We start from the raw sequence: 21,952 nt of genomic DNA on the forward strand, positions 1-21,952 counted from the left end.
TCGCTGGTTGCGCGAGAACGTCCTGGACCATTTCTCGTCGGGCGCTTCCTGTGGCGCCGACGAGCGACGCGTGGACGCAGGCGGGAGGACGTCAGGATCGCCGCGTCTGACAGGTAAGTAACGACCCCCGACCCCTGCTATGTCGCTGGTGAGATCTGCCTGTGTGGCAGCTCACTAGCGACCACTTAGCGATGCACCAGCGATCCATATCATTGTCGGGATCGCTGGTGCATCGCTAAGTGTAACGGTACCCTTAGGGTGATGAGAAATCCCCGTTAACACGAACTTGTAAATGTTCAGGTTAGACAGTCATGGGGCCTAACGACGTTGTTAATTCCCCCATTACGTTATACATGGAAAATGCCAGGAATTTGGAATCTGGTTTAAAAGCACAGCTTCAGTGGATTTATTGTGCATATAAAATATTATATAATACACCAATTTTTATTTTTCTTGGATTCCTTGTATTTCCATCCCCCAAATGAAATCCGGTAATAAACCAACTATCTGATAATCAAACCAAAAAAAATGAAAAAAAAAAAATGAAAAAAAAAAAATAATCAGCCAGCAAAGTTTGTGTCGCTGCACAAAAGAGTGTAGTCTAGGGTCGTAACATGTATATAAAATAAGCATCTTGCGTTGGTGCACAGAAGAGGAATGGCGGCTGTTGTAGGACCCCTATTTTGTGCAGTTTATTGGCATTTGCACAGTCTTCTCTACACACAGTATAATTTATGTTCTGCCAAAATCTGGACAAGCCATGTATCCTTAAAGATTTTCTTTTTTTGTATCAAAAATAAAGAAATAGCACACAACTGTTAAAAAGCAATAAAGAAGTCTGCACAGTTTGGTTAAATAGAATAAGTTTCCATATTTCCAGTTTAGGGTCCAAGAGCTTCAAGTACCATTGCAAACAAGTCCTCTATAGGGAGGCACTGGTGGGAAAGTAAAAAGGTCTCCTTGTGTCAGTCAATGGAAGATAAAGTGCATCCTGTTCTGGAGAACTGTAGGTTATTACTACAACAGGGCAATGTGCATTCAAGACGAGATTACACGAGTTCAGCTCCTGTGTGACACTTTCTCTTGTGGGCTTTTCTTTAACCTCCGAGTCTTTGTCCTTCTCCCCAAGCAAATCCCCCAGGACGATCTTCAGGGAGTGGATTGTAGTTTGGGTCTTCATCTTGTGCATCAAATATTGCTTTCCTGCAAATTAAGTGATGTAAAGGCACTATATAAGAGAAATAACTTGTGACTGCACAAAACACATTTGTTACTTCGTGTGCTCACTAAAAGTGAATCTGTCAGCAGGTTTTTACCATGTAATCTGAGAGCTGCATGAAATAGGGGTAGAGACCCTGATTCCAGGGATGTATTACTTACTAGGCTGCTTGTTGCAGTTTTAATAGACTCCATGTGTTCTCTGCTGTAGATGTGGCAGTGGTCACAATGCTGAGCTGTGCATAACCCTGCCCACATCACTGATTGGCAGCTTCCTGGCAATCAGTGGTGAGGGCGGGGTTACACAGATTAGCTAGAATGACCCACAGAGACCTAAGCAGGCAGTGATAATCTCCTGTTGATAAAACACTGATTGTATTGAAAGCACAGCAAGTTTCTCTGCAAGGAATACATCTATGCATCTACATTATGCTGATTAAATAGCAAAAACCTGCAGACAAAATTCCCCATTAAGAGCCTGCATTTACAGGTGCATCTCATAAAATTAGAATATCATCAAAAAGTTAATTTCAGTTCTTCAATACAAAAAGTGAGACTCATTATATAGAGTCATTACAAACAGAGTGATGTATTTCACGAATGTGTCTGTTAATGTTGATGATTATGACTTACAGTCTATCAGGAAGGCTGCTATCAAAGCAACCTGGGCTTCCATAACACCTCAGCAGTGCCACAGGCTGATCACTTCCATGCCACACCGCATTGATGCAGTAATTGATGCAAAAGGAGCCCTGACCAAGTATTAAGTGCATTTACAGAACATACATTTCAGTAGGCCAACATTTCGGATTTTAAAATCATTTTTCAAGCTGGTGTTATAAAGTATTCTAATTTACTGAGATAATGACTTTTGGGTTGTCATTGGCTGTAAGCCATAATCATCAACATTAGCAGAAATAAACACGTGAAATACATCACTCTGCTTGCAATGACAATATGAGTTTCACTTTTTGTATTGAAGAACTGAAATAAATTAACTTTTTAAAAATATTGTACGGTAATTTTGTGAGATGTACCTGTAAAATATATATATATCTATTATATAAAGCTCAAGTGTGTGTGTGTTGTTATGTGTGTATGTCCGGGATTGGCATCCGCACCGTCGCAGCTACAGCCAATAAAATTTGGCAGAGTCACACGTCTGGACCCCGAGAGTGTCCTAAGCTATGTTGTGAGGCGAAATTTTAACCCCGCGCATTCCAATTCACCAAACAATTTGGCCCCTATCTACATAACGGGGAAAAAGTGTGTGCGTATCAACCCCCGCCCCTCATTATGATGTCATAATGGTTGCCATGGCGACGCTGATGTCATCATAGGCTGCAAGCCCCGCTGCTCATTATGATGTCATAACGGCTGACTATGGGATGGAGGATATGCATGACGGGTATATGGGCACTGGACTATGGGATGGAGGATATGTATGACGGGTATATGGGCACTGGACTATGGGATGGAGGATATGTATGATGGGTATATGGGCACTGGACTATGGGATGGAGGATATGCATGACGGGTATATGGGCACTGGACTATGGGATGGCAGATATGTATGACGGGTATATGGGCACTGGACTATGGGATGGAGGATATGTATGACGGGTATATGGGCACGGGCCTATGGGATGGAGGATACGTATGACGGGTATATGAGCATGGGACTATCAGATGAAGGATGTGTGATGGATATATGGGCACTCGACTATGGGATGGCGAATATGTATGATGGGTATATGGGCATGGGACTATGGGATGGAGAATATGTATGACGGGTATATGGGCATGGGACTATGGGATGGAGAATATGTATGATGGGTATATGGGCATGGGACTATGGGATGGAGGATATGTGACGGGTATATGGGCACTTGACTATGGGATGGTGGATATGTATGATGGGTATATGGGCACGGGCCTATGGGATGGTGGATATGTATGATGGGTATTTGGGCACGGGACTATGGGATGGAGGATAATTATTTGCTATAACTAACCACAGTGTTAGTTACTATGCCCGGGCAGCGCCGGGCTCTTCAGCTAGTAAATATATATAATGCTAAAAGGTTATTGACTTTGGAAATGAGCTATCCAATACTGGCTAGATGGAAAGCTATCCATAGGATAGCAGAGGACTTACTGATTGCTGGGAGTATGAACTCTGGGACCCCCCTGATCAAGATAACAGGGATTCTCCCCATTCGAGTAATGCAGAAGTCAAGCACATGAACCTCTGTTCATGATCAATGGGACTGCTGGAAGTAGCTGACATTCCCTATGCTATGGCTCAGGAATAACTTTCAGTCTAGGTAAATCCCGTTTAAGTATAACTGGAGCAAATGTCACAAGCAGCTCTGATTTCTTCAAGATAGCGATGTTGGCTGAACAACTATGACAGACATGCATAAAGAAGTACATTTGGTGATATTTATCCTGATTCTTTACTCCAGTAGTGACACTTGTTTTCTTACTAGATGCATGTAAGCATGCAGAGGCAAGAGAGACGATGTCCCTGAACCAGCACTTCACTTACAAAATGTATGGGGTCTTCAAAATTCTTCCTCCTCCGGGCTGGTTAGGAAACACATCTTCTAAAAAGAAATAGATGTGTCCAACAGCAATACCTAAAAGAACAAAAAGACACAAAAAAGTCACAAAGTGCAACATATGAACAGAGCTACAAACACAGAAACTTTCCCATAAGGATACACCTATGTGGTATTTCTATCGATTTTCCTGGCGTTGCCAGTTTTCTAATGCCTTGAGTAAACATGCCCTCGAGAAAATAAATGAGCCAGACAGATCACTAAAAGCATTGCCAAGTCATTAAGGATTGCATTAACGCAGTGAAGCGCCAGTCTTGAGAAACTTGCACTGCAAAGTAAGACTTTTCTCCTCTATCAATGGGACACATGTGGTGTACAGTGCGAATATTAATCTTTCCTTGTGCATAAGGGGGCAAGGAACACGGACAATACAATTGGATTAAGAAAAAAACATTTACTCCAACAAGTTTCATACCAGGTAGTATAGATCTTACCCAAGAGATCCACAATAATTGAATTCCCCAGCAGCAGGGAAAAGCCCATGAGGACCCATGGAAGGAATGGAGCCTGAAAATTCAAAAGCCCAAAGAAGTTCATTCGAACATATGGATTTCTCCTGCTCCATACATACACAAGCATTATTGTAAAAGCTTGGCCGAGGAAAACTAAATTGACAAAAAGTCCAAAAATCTAGAAAATATTAAGAAAAATGCTGTTAAAGGGAATGTCCCCACCAAAACTCATTTGAAACTAGTTATATAGGGAACTATAAGAGCCATGCCTATAGTGTAGTTTTTTGTGCGCAAAATTATTGCCAACTCAATTACCATAACCTTCCCCTCTGTAGATTGACAGTAGTATATAATTTCTCAATTGCAAAGACATTAGCAATCTCACTATTTAGCATCTAATGTGTTAATTTTGTTAAGTCAAATGTATGTTATCACAATTTTCACTGGTGGAGTGTACTTCCCCCTGTATGATGCTAACCAATCATAGCCGGATGCAACACAGGAGAAAAAGAACATGCCCCAAAATATCTCAGAACAGACTACTCCTGCTTGAGATTTAATGACAGCCTGTTCTGCTCTCACTGCTGATCCATTAGAAGTTACTGTGTCCAGACATAAATGTGGTTATTACACCTTTAAGTTCTAATCTCCAGACAGGCAGCGTGGGGAAAAGGGCAGTAAAGTTGAGGTGACAGTGATTTGATTTTGTAATGCAATGTTTGTAACGTAATACAGCTAAACTCAGCTGTGCTGTCCCTCCTCCACATGGCCGGTCTTGACCTTATCTGAAAGATAATAATCACCTGTGCTCTACTCCCAGCACTTTCTAATCAGGCAGAATATTAGACCAAGATATCAGGGCAGTCTGCCGTTACAAGGAACACAATGAGAAACATGCATTAAACTATTTTGGGACGAGTGTTCTTTTTAACCTGCTGTGTTGCTGCCTGCTTATGATTGGGCAACTGTCACATATAATGATGACGCACACACCCGAAAATCACTCTGGTAAGGTCCACTTGGACAAAATTGAGCTGATTAGTTGCCAAATTCTTTGACTGCTAATTAGTGATAAACCAGCATGCTCATGTGGAAACCAAGTGTCTTCGGCGTCCTCGAATAATATGTTCGAGCCCCTACACCTGTATGTCTCACATCTGATCAACAGCCCCAATACATGGAGGGATTGCCTGTTTGTTAAGACAATCCCTGCATGTTCCATGTATTGGAGCCGTTGATCAGCTGCGAGACATGCAGGGGCAGGGACTCGAACATATTATTCGAGCATGCCGAAGACACTTGATTAGCACCAGAGCATGCGCTGATGACACCTTATGCGATCAAGTACGCTCATCTATGATTGCCAATATCTTCGCAACAGACACAAAAAGAAATAATCTGCCCTGTAGCCAATATTACAGCATGTCCAGTTCAAAATGAAACTGTTGGTGAAAAGTCTTCTATAAAGACATGATGCACTACATATGTCCTTAGCAGTGGAAAAAGGTTTAAAAATGTATTACTTTTCTTTAGATTACGCTAAACATTATTACTTATGGGTGCAAAGTTGAACTATTAATATACCACTGACATTAAGGCCTAGTAAAAAAAAAATATAAAATATATATAATACTGAATACTTATAAGGATACAGTCATTAAAAGGCCACCAAAGAGGAACATAAATACAAAATCTGCTGTACGACCACGAAACGATCCTTCTTCAAGCATCCGGCAGTATCTATATCTGAGTACATTTTTTGTTAAGGAACAGTTCTTATAATTTATTAGACAAACCACATGACTCCAAGTTAACACTTGACCCTGTATAAAACTAAATGTATAGTCAGTCAGTGGGCACGGTCTAAGCTACAGAAATATTGAAGATGACCCATATGTTTAAGGGGAACCTGACAGAGGATATATGCTGTCTGACCCATGGGCAGCAAGTACCAGATGATGACTGCATCATCTCAGGCAGGCATGTTTGACTAGGTAGAAAATCATGCTTTAAAAGCGCCACTGAGGATCAAGTCTCATGGGAAACCAGTCAGAATGGAGGGTCCCCTGGATCCGGTCAGCAAAAAAAAATATGGAACCGTTACAAATTAGGCTTGTTTCACACTAGCGTTTATGAGCGCAGCAACGGCCTGCGCACGGCCGCCGCTAAGCCCTGCCCCCTGCCGCCGGTAGCTCCGCCCACCGGCGCATGACGCTGCATGCGCCCTGCGTCCCCTATCTTTAGCACTGGGTATGCAGGCCGTGCGCAGTATGCGTTTGGCGGCGCACGCGCCTTTTTGACGGTGCGCCGACGCAACCAAACTGCAGCAGGTTGCGTTTGGCGCAGGTCGGCGCACCGTCAAAAGGACGCATGCGCCGCCAAACGCATACTGCGCACGGCCTGCGCCCCCTGTGATAAAGATAGGGGACGCAGGGCGCATGCAGCGTCATGCGCCGGTGGGTGGAGCTACCGGCGGAGGCGCGGCAGGGGCGGGGCTTAGCGGCGGCCGTGCGCAGGCCGTCGCTGCGCTCATAAACGCTAGTGTGAAACTAGCCTTAGAGAAATATGTCAGTGGAAATACAGCACTCCAGCATAAGTCAGTGCTCGGATAACAAATCCGTTTTTCCGTAGTCTTCAATATTAAAAAATAACAGATCCAGCAGAGATCACTTATTTAAAAATGGACTAAAATGTTGTGTGCGCACATCTTTTTTGGTAACAAATTGCTGCTGGGTCCATTCGAGCCGATCTCACCAAACATGTGAGCATAGCCTTAGGCTATGTGCACACGGTGCGGATTCTGCTGCGGATCCGCAGCGTTTCTGGCCCTGCGGGTCCGCAGCAGTTTCTGCTGCGTTGTACAGTACCATCGTTTGCAATGCTAAAACCAAAAACGCTGTGCACATGCTGCAGATTTGCTGCGGGTTGCAATCCGCAGCATGTCAATTCTTTGCGCGGATTCCGCTGCGGTTTCACACCTTCACCACTGTAGCGGTGTGAAACCGCAGGTCTTTTTACCCGAGATTTTACCTGCGGATTTTTACAAATCCGTGCGGAAAAATCCGCAGGACCAAAATCTACGTGTGCACATAGCCTTAGAATGTTTTTCTCTAAAACGCCACAGCACTGCAGAGTCAAACATACCTGGCTGAGGTCATGCAGCCAATGGCTGATACATGCTGCCTGGGGATCGAGCAGCATATATTAGCCATCAGGGTAGCTAGAGCTGCTTTGTTTGCACTGCAGAAAAAATAATTATGGGCAAGTAGAGAATGGAAGCTTTACATAACATGCAGGAGAAGCCACCCAATAATTTTGTATATGAAAAGGAATGTACATTTTAGGAAAGTGACCTCTAAAATCCTCCTCACTAAACAGACAAAAAAAAAACACACACCACTACTTATTCATTTCTATGGTTCATCCATTTTGCAGTTCATGAGGGTTTTCAGCCTGAAAAGGTTTAGAAAAACGTAATGTGAAATAAAGCGCATGTCACTTCTTTGAAATGGAACCCGATGGCATCCACCCCAAACTGGGCACACACCAATCAAAAGGTTGAGAAAAAAACCTCTTCCAAATCTTCTCAGGTAGAGAATAACGCCACAAAAAAAGTCTAACTACAAGAATTTGCCAGCAAGGATTCACCCCCTGAAAGTATTTATATGCACATGTAGCTTTTTCAAATGCAATCCCAGCAATACCTTTACATGGCCAGTCTCTTCCTCCGTTTGAATCTATATGCAAATGGCTGGCTATGATAGATCTGAAGCTTCTGTCATTCCAGCTGTGTTCCCTGCCCTTCAACACCCCCTACTCTTCCCTGACCAATAGCCTTTATGCTGCGTGACTTCTGGTAAGGGAGCCATCCGCAGTCAAGCAGAAGAGGCGTTGCTGGGTGGGGAATAGAGCTGGAGTGACAGAGGCTTCAGATCTTCAGCCTCATTTACACATCAGTTCAAATGGTGATTTCTCAATATGGAGGCACAGACTGTCCATGTAAAGGTATTGATGAGCTTGTCTCTGAAAGCACTACGTGGTCATATAAAAAAGCTTGGGGTTTGAAATCCCGCTGACAGATTCCCTTAAATATGATGGACTTGGGGCTTATGCGGACACGGCCATGCAGATGATATCCCTATGTAAAAATATAAGCGTTGTTTTCCATTTACTCACTTGTAGAGTCAGGTATTAAATACCACACTTTGCCTCCATTTTGCTGTTGTATCTGTCTGTCCCAAAAACAGTCAGGCTTTGCCAGTTTTTGGTTATTAACACATTAAGTTTCCTAACAGAAGTAAGATGTTTCCAGACCTGTAAATCTAAACTTAAAATGATGTAAATTGTCATGTCATACTAGGAATCATGTCTGAAAATCCATTTTATAAAGGATACAGAAAAATCATATTAAATAAAAAATTGAATCCAACTGGTCCAAAAAATAAGAAGTTTGTGACTAGTCTCCATACCTAAAGAAGACGGGGGGGGGAAAAAAAAAAAAAAAATAGAAGCATATTACTTTTCAGAACAGAGTTGCGGAAGTGTCGTAGAGAAACTGTACAGTGACAATTAAAGAGCAAACAGATCGCAACCTGGTCAAGGTAAAAATGTGATATCAAAACAGACAAGTTGAGGAACCTTGGCTTGTAACAAACGCCTACAGGCCCTATGCGATTGCAGACTGCCCAACTGTGACAGCATGTGGTTCCTACGATTCCCCGGTATTTCCACTGCAAGCCGGAGGTCACATGACAGAATGGATACAACTAGCATACCAGTGGTCACATGAAAACCAGACTTACTCCTCTTGAAGGAAGCTGGATGAATCTAGTCGGCACGTGACCACGAGAAGGCAAATTGCATACATTCTGCATATGACAGCCAGCTTACACTAGGGATATCCAAGCGTAACAGTATGAGCGGTCTCTGACTATGGACTCCCCCCCCCCCCAAGCCCAGATCACTCCATTAATCATGGAGACTTGCTCAGCGGAGTAAGATTAAGCTTAAAAAGCTTGTCCATTACTTGGACAACCCCTTCTTAACCAGGATGTTTCCTCCTAGTAAAATAAGACATACTCAACTCCCATGCTGGCACCTTTCCAGTAGTGCCGGCACTGGCATCCCAATGTTATGTAACGTGATCTCGCTGCTCAGTCAGCGATGGCTTCACTCTACCCACCGTCGTGCAAATCAGACATCGAGAGGAAGTCAGATCTGTGGTGGCCGCTCACTTCCTCTTGATGTCTGACGGCAAAGAGAGTGAAGCCATCACTGAATGGTCACAGGGATCGCGTGACATAATGTGATGCAAATCCCAGGAGAGCTGGTGCCAACACTGCCGGAATGGCACTGGAGGCGAGTAAAGAACATTTCAAAAACCACAGTAGAGTCTTTGTACCAGATGTAGACCTATAAAATATCTGCTAACAGCTGTCATTTGGCAAAGATGCACAGTCGAAAACCATGTAATATGAAACTGCCAACAGAATTCAGAAAAAAAAAAAACCCTGTTGTCACCTAACTTTCTGCAGTACTTACTGAGCGCTCCTACAATATTCTGCCACATCACAGAACACTGCAGAAATGGAAACATTACAGACAGGGCCAAAGCCCAGAAGACTCACCTGGTAATGTCGAAATATCAGCTCAGGGTTGAAATATAGTTGAAAGGGTGTGATAATTTCTAATTGCTGGAAGAAAGAAAACAGGAGGTAAATTGTGTATAAAATCCCTGAGCCATTTCCTGCACTACTATGTAGCTAGATATACTATACTAGATGTGGGGGCGTGTGTCCCGCCGCTGCGTGCCTATCCACCTCCGTGAAGTCAGTCGGCAGGAAAGACCGCGGCTTGCGGCCTGTGCTGGAAATTGGGTGCGAGCGCCCTCTAGTGGTCGGACCCGACGCTGCCTGACTACACATGCCAGATCAAACCGCTGCCTGCCCACCCACCCACCTCCGTGCAGTCACAGCCGGCAGGAAAGACGGTGGTTTGCGGCCTGTGCTGGAGATGGGGTGCGGCGCCACCAGAGGGCGCCTGGACCCCATCTCCAGCACAAGCCGCGGTCTTTCCTGCCGACTGTGACGGCAACAAAGGTGGGTGAGCAGGCAGCAGCGGGATCCGGTGCGTGTAGTCAGGCGGCGGGTCCGGCGGTGTCCCACTGGTGGAGCTGCGGAAGGGCCTGGTATCACCAGCAGGTGCCATATTGGAATACCCATCACTTGGGTATTCCAATATGGCGGTCGGCGTACTTCCGATGCAGCGCGGTGGATTGTGGGATTCGAGGACATACGGACAGAAGTGGATGATGGACAATTTTAGGTAAGTATATAATAGATACATGGTAAAGGGAATCGGCATTGGCAGCGCCCATATCAGGCTTGCTGGGACTTCTAGTAGCTGCAGTGCTCCTGGTGCCGACCTGTTCCAGCTCAGTGCCCTTACTGGTGAAGCGGCCAACAAAGCAAACAAGCGAGGTTTACATATCGCTCGGCTTTCTTAGAAGCATCTTCACATAAACTTTTTAATACTTGGGGGGGGGGGGGGGGGGGGAATACACCACACATTCAGATTGTCTTTAACCCCTTAACCCCCAAGGGTGGTTTGCACGTTCATGACCGGGCCAATTTTTACAATTCTGACCACTGTCCCTTTATGAGGTAATAACTCAAACGCTTCCATGGATCCCGGTGATTCTGACATTATTTTCTCGTGACATATCGTACTTCATGTTAGTGGTTAAATTTCATTCATATAACTTACGTTTATTTGTGGAAAAAAACGGAAATTTGGCGAAAATTTCGCAATTTTCCAACTTTGATTTTTTTATGCCCTTAAATCACAGAGATACGGCACACAAAAAACTTAAGTAACATTTCCCACATGTTTACTTTACATCAGCACAATTTTGGAACCAGGGGTAACAGGAGAAATTGGACTGCAAAAGTTATTGTGCAATTTGTCCTGAGTATGCTGATACCTGATATGTGGGGGGGGAGCCACTGTTTCGGCGCATGGCAGAGCTCAGAAGGGAAGGAGCGCCGTTTGATTTTTTCAATGCAAAATTGGCTGGAATTCAGATTGGACGCCATGTCACGTTTGGAGAGCCCCTGATGTACCTAAACAGTGGAAACCCCCCACAAGTAACCCCATTTTGGAAACTAGACCCCCCCAAGGAACTTAGCTAGATATGTGGTGAGAACTTTGAACCCACAAGGGCTTCACAGAAGTTTATAACGTACAGCCGTACAATTAAAAAATCATTTTTTCCACAAAAATGATCTTTTCACCCCCAATTTTTATTTTCCCAAGAGTAACAAGACCTTAAAAGTTATTGTGCAATTTGTCAATTAGCCCATATGTGGGTGTAAACGACTATTTAGGCGCATGGCAGAGCTCGGAAGGGAAGCAGCGCCATTTGACTTTTTTTGGCTGGAATTGAGATCGGACACCATGTCACGTTTGGAAAGCTCCTGATGTACCAAAACAGTGGAAACCCCCCACAAATGACACCATTTTGGAAACTAGACCCCTCAAGGAACTTATCTAGATGTATGGTGAGCACTTTGAACCCCCCAGTGCTTCACAGAAGTTTATAACGCCCGGGCATGAAAATAAAAAAATCATATTTTTTCCACAAACATGATCTTTTAGTCCCCAATTTTTTTTGTTTTCCCAAGGGTACCAGGAGAAATTGGACCCCAAAAGTTGTTGTCCAATTTGTCCTGAGTACGCTGATACCCCATATGTGGAAAAAAACTACTGTATGGGCACACGTCGGGGCTCGGAAGGGAAGTAGTGACGTTTTGGAATGCAGACTTTGATGGAATGGTCTTCGGGTGTCATGTTGCCTTTGGAGAGCCTCTGATGTACCTAACAGTGGAAACCCCCCACAAGTGACCCCATTTTGGAAACTAGACCCCCTAATGAACTTATCTAGATGTGTGGTGAGCACTTTGAACCCCCAAGGGCTTCACAGAAGTTTATAATGCGGGGCGTAAAAATCCCCAATTTTTTATTTTCCTAAGGGTAACAGGAGACTTTGGACCGCAAAAGTTGTTTTGCAATTTGTCCTGAGTAGGCTGATACCTCATATGTGGGGGTAAACCACTGTTTGGGTGCATGGCAGAGCTTGGAAGGGAAGGAGCACCATTTGACTTTTTCAACGCAGAATTGGCTGGAATTGAGATCAGATGCCATGTTGCGTTTGGAGAGCACCTGATGTGCTCAAACAGTGGAAACCCCCCAATTCTAACTCCAACCCTAACCCCTACACACCTCTAACCCTAATCTCAGCCCTAATGGGAAAATGGAAATAAATACATTTTCTTTTTATTTTATTATTTTTCCCTACTTAAGGGGGTGATAACGGGGGAATTGATTTACTATTTATGGCGGTTTTTATGTTTGGCAGCTGTCGCACGCTAAAAGACGCTTTTTATTGTAAACATAGTTTTTGCATCACCACATATTGAGAGCTATAATTTTTCCGTATTTTGACCCACAGAGTCATGTGAGGTCTTATTTTTTGCGGGACGAGTTGACGTTTTTATTGGTACCATTTTTGGGCACGTGACATTTTTTGATCGCTTTTTATTCCGATTTTTTTGGATGCAGAATGAACAAAAACCAGCATTTCAAGAATTTCTTTTGGGGGGTGCGTTTACACCGTTCCGCGTGCGGTAAAATTGATAAAGCCCTTTTATTCTGCGGGTTAGTACGATTACAGCGATACCTCATTTAGGTCTTTTTTTATGTTTTGGCGCTTTTATGCAATGAAAACAATTTTATATAAAAAAAAATTATTTTTGCATCGCTTTATTCTGCGTGCTATAACTTTATTTTTTCGCTGATGACGCTGTATGGCGGCTCGTTTTATGCGGGACAAGATGACGTTTTCAGCGGTAGCATGGTTATTTATATCTGTCTTTTTGTTCGCGCGTTATTGCATTTTTTGTTCGGCGGTATGATGACAAAGCTTTATTTTTTTATTCATTTTTTATTTTTATTTTTTAAGGGGTTCAGTAAAGGGGTTAGCTAATGGGACAGTTTTATAGGGCGGGTCGTTACGAATGCGGCGTTACTAAATATGTGTACTTTTATTGTTTGTTTTTTTTATTTCCAAAAAATGAATTAGGGAATTTTTTTTTTTTTTATTTATTTAGCGATTTTTTTATAAATTATTTTTACACTTTTTTTTTTAACTTTATTACAATGTCCCAGGGGGGGACATAACTGTCATGTGACAGATCGCTGATCTGTCACATCACAGATAACTGTGACAGATCAGCGATCTGTCACAGGCAGTGCAGAAGGCTTCCTCGTGCCTGCGCTTTGCAGGCAGTGAGGAAGCCGGCTCCCTGCAGGCCCCCGCCGCCATTTTGGATCCGGGGACCCGCAGGGAAGGAGGCCCCCGCAGCAGCGCTGTACATTGCACTGCTGCGGGGGGCTCAGGAAAGCACTGAGGGAGCCCCCTCCCTCCCGATGTTTCCCTAAACCCCCCGGTACACTGCGATCGTGTTTGATTGCAGTGTGCCAGGGGTTAACGTGTCGGGGGCGGTCCGTGACCGCCCTTGACACATAGTGCCGGGTGTCAGCTGTGATAATCAGCTGACACCCGGACGTGATCAGCGGCGCTCACTACTTGAGCGCCACTAATCGCTATGACATACTATCCCGTCCATGGGCATAGGGGCCCGGGTCCCATGGACGGGATAGTACGTCAGATGGCAGAAAAGGGTTAATGGCAATTTAACTAATTTTTGGTGAATGTAATATTTTGCACATGCATTTAGTCTCGGAAAAAAAACCATCATACAGAATTGCACGCTGCATTTTAAACCGAACCCGTCAGCAGATATTCTCCATATAAAGTTCAGCCAGTAGCTGTAAGCAGTCGTGTATATACGTCCCCAATCGGACCGGGCCACACCATAGGCGAGCCTAATAAAAGCTATTTTTATGCATTGCAGAGCTGATTGGGGACACATACCGCATTCTAGAAAGCTGTATATAAGAGCTTACAGGTGAAGGAAAACTGGGTGATAGGTTCCTTTTAATATAACTAAAACCACAGCTATGACATTTTATTCAGACTTATTATTTTGCTATAAATTTTAGAATAATATCTGTCCGCAGAGTTTTAGCAATAAAAAAAAAACTAATGAAGATGATCCTTGGGCTGGAAAAACAATACATACAGTGGGGCAAAAAAGTATTTAGTCAGTCAGCAATAGTGCAAGTTCCACCACTTAAAAAGATGAGAGGCGTCTGTAATTTACATCATAGGTAGACCTCAACTATGGGAGACAAACTGAGAAAAAAAAAATCCAGAAAATCACATTGTCTGTTTTTTTTCATTTTATTTGCATATTATGGTGGAAAATAAGTATTTGGTCAGAAACAAAATTTCATCTCAATACTTTGTGATATATCCTTTGTTGGCAATGACAGAGGTCAAACGTTTTCTGTAAGTCTTCACAAGGTTGCCACACACTGTTGTTGGTATGTTGGCCCATTCCTCCATGCAGATCTCCTCTAGAGCAGTGATGTTTTTGGCTTTTCGCTTGGCAACACGGACTTTCAACTCCCTCCAAAGGTTTTCTATAGGGTTGAGATCTGGAGACTGGCTAGGGCACTCCAGGACCTTGAAATGCTTCTTACGAAGCCACTCCTTCGTTGCCCTGGCGGTGTGCTTTGGATCATTGTCATGTTGAAAGACCCAGCCACGTTTCATCTTCAATGCCCTTGCTGATGAAAGGAGGTATGCACTCAAAATCTCACGATACATGGCCCCATTCATTCTTTCATGTACCCGGATCAGTCGTCCTGGCCCCTTTGCAGAGAAACAGCCCCAAAGCATGATGTTTCCACCACCATGCTTTACAGTAGGTATGGTGTTTGATGGATGCAACTCAGTATTCTTTTTCCTCCAAACACGACAAGTTGTGTTTCTACCAAACAGTTCCAGTTTGGTTTCATCAGACCATAGGACATTCTCCCAAAACTCCTCTGGATCATCCAAATGCTCTCTAGCAAACTTCAGACGGGCCCGGACATGTACAGGCTTAAGCTGTGGGACCAGTCTGGCACTGCAGGATCTGAGTCCATGGTGGCGTAGTGTGTTACTTATGGTAGGCCTTGTTACATTGGTCCCAGCTCTCTGCAGTTCATTCACTAGGTCCCCCCGCGTGGTTCTGGGATTTTTGCTCACCGTTCTTGTGATCATTCTGACCCCACGGGGTGGGATTTTGCGTGGAGCACCAGATCGAGGGAGATTATCAGTGGTCTTGTATGTCTTCCATTTTCTAATTATTGCTCCCACAGTTGATTTCTTCACTCCAAGCTGGTTGGCTATTGCAGATTCAGTCTTCCCAGCCTGGTGCAGGGCTACAATTTTGTTTCTGGTGTCCTTTGACAGCTCTTTGGTCTTCACCATAGTGGAGTTTGGAGTCAGACTGTTTGAGGGTGTGCACAGGTGTCTTTTTATACTGATAACAAGTTTAAACAGGTGCCATTACTACAGGTAATGAGTGGAGGAAAGAGGAGACTCTTAAAGAAGAAGTTACAGGTCTGTGAAAGCCAGAAATCTTGATTGCTTGTTTCTGACCAAATACTTATTTTCCACCATAATATGCAAATAAAATGAAAAAAAAAAAACAGACAACGTGATTTTCTGGATTTTTTTTTCTCAGTTTGTCTCCCATAGTTTAGGTCTACCTATGATGTAAATTACAGACGCCTCTCATCTTTTTAAGTGGTGGAACTTGCACTATTGCTGACTGACTAAATACTTTTTTGCCCCACTGTATATATCTTTTTTAAAGGGGGTGCTCATTACTTCCATATTGATGATCTATCCTTAAAGCAAACCCGTCACCTGATTCATGCTGTGCAAACCGCAGGTAGCAGGACACAAAACTTCGCTGCGTGATTGCAGCCAGGCATTATGCTTCGCTTATATATCACCATCATATTTCGCAGCACTTTACAGACATCATCGGCTCACGATCTAAACCCAGCACTTCGTACACATTTTATAAGTGGTCATAAACTTGTAAATAACACATGAAAGAATAAAGTTATGTTAAAACCAAGCACATCATTGTTTTTTTTGTGAAATTCTCAGTAAGTTTGATGTGTCACATGGCCGGCCCTCTTCCCATTGCAAAAAATAAAGTTGGATCCAAAATGGCCGCCATGGTCACCACCCATCTAGAAAAGTTTCCCCCTCCCATATACTAATGTGCCACTAATAGGAAGTTGATATCACCAACCATTCCCGTTTTATTTAGGTGTATCCATATAAATGGCCCACCTTGTGCTTCATGGATCCAGCCGGGGAGTAGACTAGTCCAGCGCCACCCTTGGCTGGCTTCTCCCTGCTCTACATCAGGTAATAGGCAGGTCTCTCCCTATGTACTGATCTGGGAGCAATATGTCAGTCACATAGGAGAAGCGATCCAGAGATGTCACCAAACTAGTCACACTGAAAACATACCTGGCTGCAATAGTGCTGCTTGACGTTTGGGCATCATGAATCGAGTGTCAGGTTTACTTTAGAATGGAATGTCCACTACTCTGACAACCCCTACATTTCCCCTTTATAACAGCTGTATTACAGTGCGGGCGCTGGTTCTCCTGTGAAACTGTTATGACCTGTGAGCCCTGCACTCTCCCGTCCTTCAGACATCACTTCCACCGAATGTATGATGTGTCTGAAGAAGGGTAGAGAAAGAAAAATGCCTTAAAGCATTCTCTCTCTCATTTTTCTGCCATTTGGCAAATAATATTTATAGTAATCCTAATTGACCTAAAACTGGAAAGGTTTATTCTGATTTCATGTCAGATATTGAGAAAAACATGCATGCGTCTTCTTATATAGTGTATGTAAACTTCTAGCCTCAACTGTAATTTTATATACAAACAGTATACACCCACAGCCATACATTATATACACACACACACACATGTCTGACAGCAGAGTATATATACATACACACATATATACACACATACACACTGCTCAAAAAAATAAAGGGAACACTAAAATACCACATCCTAGATATCTCTGAATGTGAAATATTCCAGTTGCAAATTTTTATTCATTGCATAGTGGAATGTGTTCGGAACAATAAAACATAACAATTATCAGTATAAATCAAAATGAATATCCCATGGAGGTCTGGATTTGGAATGATACTCAAAATCAAAGTGGAAAATCAAATTACAGGCAACTTCAGTGGAAATGCCTCATGTCAAGGAAATATCGCTCAGTATTGTGCGAGTCCATAGCTTCAATGCCTTCATCTTGCAGGAACTGCTGACACTCCAGCCACATGAGGTCTGGCATTGTCCTGCATTAGGAGGAACCCAGGGCCAACCGCACCAGCATATGGTCTCACAAGGAGTCTGAGGATCTCATCTCGGTACCTAATGGTAGTCAGGCTAACTCTGGCGAGCACATGCAGGGCTGTGCGGCCCTCCAAAGAAATGCCACCTCACACCATTACTGACCCACTGCCAAACCGGTCATGCTGAAGGATGTTGCAGGCAGATCACTCTCCACGGCGTCTCCAGACTCTGTCACATGTGCTCAGTGTGCACCTGCTTTCATCTGTGAAGAGCACAGGGCACCAGTGCTGAATTTGCCAATCCTGGTGTTCTGTGGCTAATGCCAAGCATCCTGCACAGTGTTGGGCTGTGAGCACAACCCCCATCTGTGGACGTCGGGAACTCAGACCATCCTCATGGAGTCGGTTTCTAAACGATTGTGCAGACATATGCACATTTGTAACCTGCTGGAGGTCATTTTGCAGGGCTCTGCCAGTGCTCCTCCTTGCACAAAAGTGGAGGTAGCAGTCCTGCTGCTGGGTCGTTGCCCTCCTACGGCCCCCTCCACGTCTCCTGGTAGCGCCTCCAGCCTCTGGACACTACGCTGACAGACACAGCAAACCTTCTTGCCACATCTTGCATTGATGTGCCATCCTGGCTGAGCTGCACTACCTGAGCCACTTGCATGGGTTGTAGAGTCCGTCTCATGCTGCCAAGAGTGTGAAAGCACAACCAACATTCAAAAGTGACCAAAACATCAGCCAGAAAGCATTGGCTCTGAGATGTGGTCTGTGGTCCCCACCTGCCTGCAGAACCACTCCTTCATTCAGTGTGTCTTGATAATTGCCAATAATTTCCATCTGTTGTCAATCAGTGTTGCTTCCTAAGTGGACAGTTTGATTTCACAGAAGTTTGACTTACTTGGCGTTATAACAACTCTGTTGTTTAAGTGTCCCCTTTATTTTTTTGAGCAGTGTATAATACACACACACATGGTTTCTCTCTAGGAGACGCACTCTGAGCTGTCCCTGCAGTCTGTGTCAGTCTGCCCCCCCCCCACTCCCTGCGTCGCTCCGCGTCAGCCTGGTCCCCCCCGCGCGCTCCGCGTCAGCCTGGTCCCCCCGCGCTCCGCGTCAGTCTGTCCCTCCAGCCGCGCTCTGCGTCAGCCTGTCCCCCGCACGCGCTCTGCGTCAGCCTGTCCCCCGCACGCGCTCTGCGTCAGCCTGTCCCCCGCACGCGCTCTGCGTCAGCCTGTCCCCCGCACGCGCTCTGCGTCAGCCTGTCCCCCGCACGCGCTCTGCGTCAGCCTGTCCCCCGCACGCGCTCTGCGTCAGCCTGTCCCCCGCACGCGCTCTGCGTCAGCCTGTCCCCCGCACGCGCTCTGCGTCAGTCTGTTTCCCCCTGCGCTCTGCGTCAGTCTGTCCCTCCAGCCGCGCTCTGCGTCAGCCTGTCCCCCCGGCGCTTTGCGTCAGCCTGTACCCCCACGCTCTGCGCCAGTCTGTCCCTCCAGCCGCGCTCTCTGCATCAGTCTGTCCCCCGCGCTCTCTGCGTCAGTCTGTCCCCCGCGCTCTCTGCGTCAGTCTGTCCCTCCAGCCACGCTCTCTGCGTCAGTCTGTCCCCCGCGCTCTCTGCGTCAGTCTGTCCCCCGCACGCGCTCTGCGTCAGTCTGTCCCCCGCACGCGCTCTGCGTCAGTCTGTCCCCCGCACGCGCTCTGCGTCAGTCTGTCCCCCGCACGCGCTCTGCGTCAGTCTGTCCCCCGCACGCGCTCTGCGTCAGTCTGTCCCCCGCACGCGCTCTGCGTCAGTCTGTCCCCCGCACGCGCTCTGCGTCAGCCTGTCCCCCGCACGCGCTCTGCGTCAGCCTGTCCCCCGCACGCGCTCTGCGCCAGCCTGTCCCCCGCACGCGCTCTGCGCCAGCCTGTCCCCCGCACGCGCTCTGCGTCAGCCTGTCCCCCGCACGCGCTCTGCGTCAGCCTGTCCCCCGCACGCGCTCTGCGTCAGCCTGTCCCCCGCACGCGCTCTGCGTCAGCCTGTCCCCCGCACGCGCTCTGCGTCAGCCTTTCCCCGCACGCGCTCTGCGTCAGCCTGTCCCCCGCACGCGCTCTGCGTCAGCCTGTCCCCCGCACGCGCTCTGCGCCAGCCTGTCCCCCGCACGCGCTCTGCGCCAGCCTGTCCCCCGCACGCGCTCTGCGCCAGTCTGTCCCCCCGCGCTCTCTGCGTCAGTCTGTCCCTCCAGCCGCGCTCTCTGCGTCAGTCTGTCCCTCCAGCCGCGCTCTCTGCGTCAGTCTGTCCCTCCAGCCGCGCTCTCTGCGTCAGTCTGTCCCTCCAGCCACGCTCTCTGCGTCAGTCTCAGTCTGTCCCCCGCACGCGCTCTGCGTCAGTCTGTCCCCCGCACGCGCTCTGCGTCAGTCTGTCCCCCGCACGCGCTCTGCGTCAGTCTGTCCCCCGCACGCGCTCTGCGTCAGTCTGTCCCCCGCACGCGCTCTGCGTCAGTCTGTCCCCCGCACGCGCTCTGCGTCAGTCTGTCCCTCCAGCCACGCTCTCTGCGTCAGTCTGTCCCCCGCGCTCTCTGCGTCAGTCTGTCCCTCCAGCCACGCTCTCTGCGTCAGTCTGTCCCCCGCGCTCTCTGCGTCAGTCTGTCCCCCGCGCTCTCTGCGTCAGTCTGTCCCCCGCGCTCTCTGCGTCAGTCTGTCCCCCGCGCTCTCTGCGTCAGTCTGTCCCCCGCGCTCTCTGCGTCAGTCTGTCCCCCGCGCTCTCTGCGTCAGTCTGTCCCCCGCGCTCTCTGCGTCAGTCTGTCCCCCGCGCTCTCTGCGTCAGTCTGTCCCCCGCGCTCTCTGCGTCAGTCTGTCCCCCGCGCTCTCTGCGTCAGTCTGTCCCTCCAGCCACGCTCTCTGCGTCAGTCTGTCCCTCCAGCCACGCTCTCTGCGTCAGTCTGTCCCCCGCACGCGCTCTGCGTCAGTCTGTCCCCCGCACGCGCTCTGCGTCAGTCTGTCCCCCCGCGCTCTCTGCGTCAGTCTGTCCCCCCGCGCTCTCTGCGTCAGTCTGTCCCCCCGCGCTCTCTGCGTCAGACTGTCCCCCGCGCGCTCTGCGTCAGTCTGTCCCCCGCACGCGCTCTGCGTCAGTCTGTCCCCCGCACGCGCTCTGCGTCAGTCTGTCCCCCTGCGCTCTGCATCAGTCTGTCCCCCGCGCTCTCTGCGTCAGTCTGTCCCCCGCACGCGCTCTGCGTCAGTCTGTCCCCCGCACGCGCTCTGCGTCAGTCTGTCCCCCGCACGCGCTCTGCGTCAGTCTGTCCCCCGCACGCGCTCTGCGTCAGTCTGTCCCCCGCACGCGCTCTGCGTCAGTCTGTCCCCCTGCGCTCTGCATCAGTCTGTCCCCCGCGCTCTCTGCGTCAGTCTGTCCCCCGCGCTCTCTGCGTCAGTCTGTCCCCTGTGCTCTCTGCGCCAGTCTGTCCCCCCGCGCTCTCTGCGTCAGTCTGTCCCCCGCGCTCTCTGCGTCAGTCTGTCCCCCGCGCTCTCTGCGTCAGTCTGTCCCCCGCACGCGCTCTGCGTCAGTCTGTCCCCCGCGCTCTCTGCGCCAGTCTGTCCCCCGCGCTCTCTGCGTCAGTCTGTCCCCTGCGCTCTGCATCAGTCTTTCCCAGGACATAGATCTTTCCCATCATTGTACTGGAGGCGGTCAGCAGAGGCAGGACACCACGGTCCCATCAGCACATAGTGCGCCCCTCACTGCCCGGCACTTACCACTACAGCTGTGGTGAGCACACAGGCCGTGGTATACGCTCTGGTCACAGGCGGGATCTGCATATACTCCTGCCGGAAAGTCTGGTACGCCATCTTGCTGCCTCCGCTCTCATCTCCGCCTCGTCCACGTCCAGTAGTGATGTGTCGCTCGTGAACGATCCAATAGAAAGAGCCGTTTCCCTGCTGAGAACGAAGTGAGCCGGCTCTGCAGGGTGAATGAGCCGTTTTTTTTTTTTTCTGGCGCCTGGAGCAGTGAATCTAGACTGTGACTCATCTGGGGGGAGGAGCAGTCAGGAGAGGAGGAGATGTGGAGAAATGCACGTGAGTTAACCCTTCAGTACCAAATATATCCTGCCAGTTCCTCCATGGCATATATAGTGTGTGACTATGTGTAAGAGGAGGGACGCAGCACATTGTTTGTCATCATCATCATCTGCAATGACCTGTGCGTTACCTTTAGGTGCGGATTTGGCCGCGAGGATTTTGTAAAATCCGCAGGTAAGATGCAGGTCAAAAGACTTGCGGTTTTACCTGCGGATTGCTCTGCGGTTTTTCATCTCCACAATGGAAGAGATGGCAAACCGCA

The 21,952-nt window shown here is 47.3% G+C and overlaps 1 protein-coding gene across 1 annotated transcript; it reads right to left on the reverse strand.

Moving 5' to 3' along the window:
- Window positions 1-377: 377 nt before the first annotated feature.
- On the reverse strand, window positions 378-21,666 carry DERL2 (derlin 2). The gene is made up of 7 exons (XM_073590573.1): window positions 21,367-21,666; window positions 9,922-9,987; window positions 8,690-8,763; window positions 5,947-6,040; window positions 4,277-4,472; window positions 3,770-3,860; window positions 378-1,203 (listed from the first exon to the last, which is right to left on the reverse strand). Exons 1-7 carry the CDS (start codon window positions 21,457-21,459, stop codon window positions 1,098-1,100), a joined length of 720 nt encoding a protein of 239 aa, XP_073446674.1. The 5' UTR covers window positions 21,460-21,666; the 3' UTR covers window positions 378-1,097.
- Between the last annotated feature and the right edge of the window lie 286 nt (window positions 21,667-21,952).

The sequence above is a fragment of the Dendrobates tinctorius genome, unplaced genomic scaffold, assembly GCF_039654945.1.
Source record: "Dendrobates tinctorius isolate UK_male_01 unplaced genomic scaffold, ASM3965494v1 ptg000117l, whole genome shotgun sequence".
Classification (NCBI taxonomy): Eukaryota; Metazoa; Chordata; class Amphibia; order Anura; family Dendrobatidae; genus Dendrobates; species Dendrobates tinctorius.

Coding starts and splice junctions, on each gene's coding strand:
- DERL2 (XM_073590573.1), bottom strand. CDS start 21,459: ATGGCGTACCAGACTTTCCGGCAGGAGTATATGCAGATCCCGCCTGTG. Junction 6,041..8,689: donor TTATTTAATATGATTTTTCT/GTATCCTTTATA, acceptor AAATGTACTCAG/ATATAGATACTGCCGGATGC. Junction 3,861..4,276: donor AATTATTGTGGATCTCTTGG/GTAAGATCTATA, acceptor TTGTTCTTTTAG/GTATTGCTGTTGGACACATC.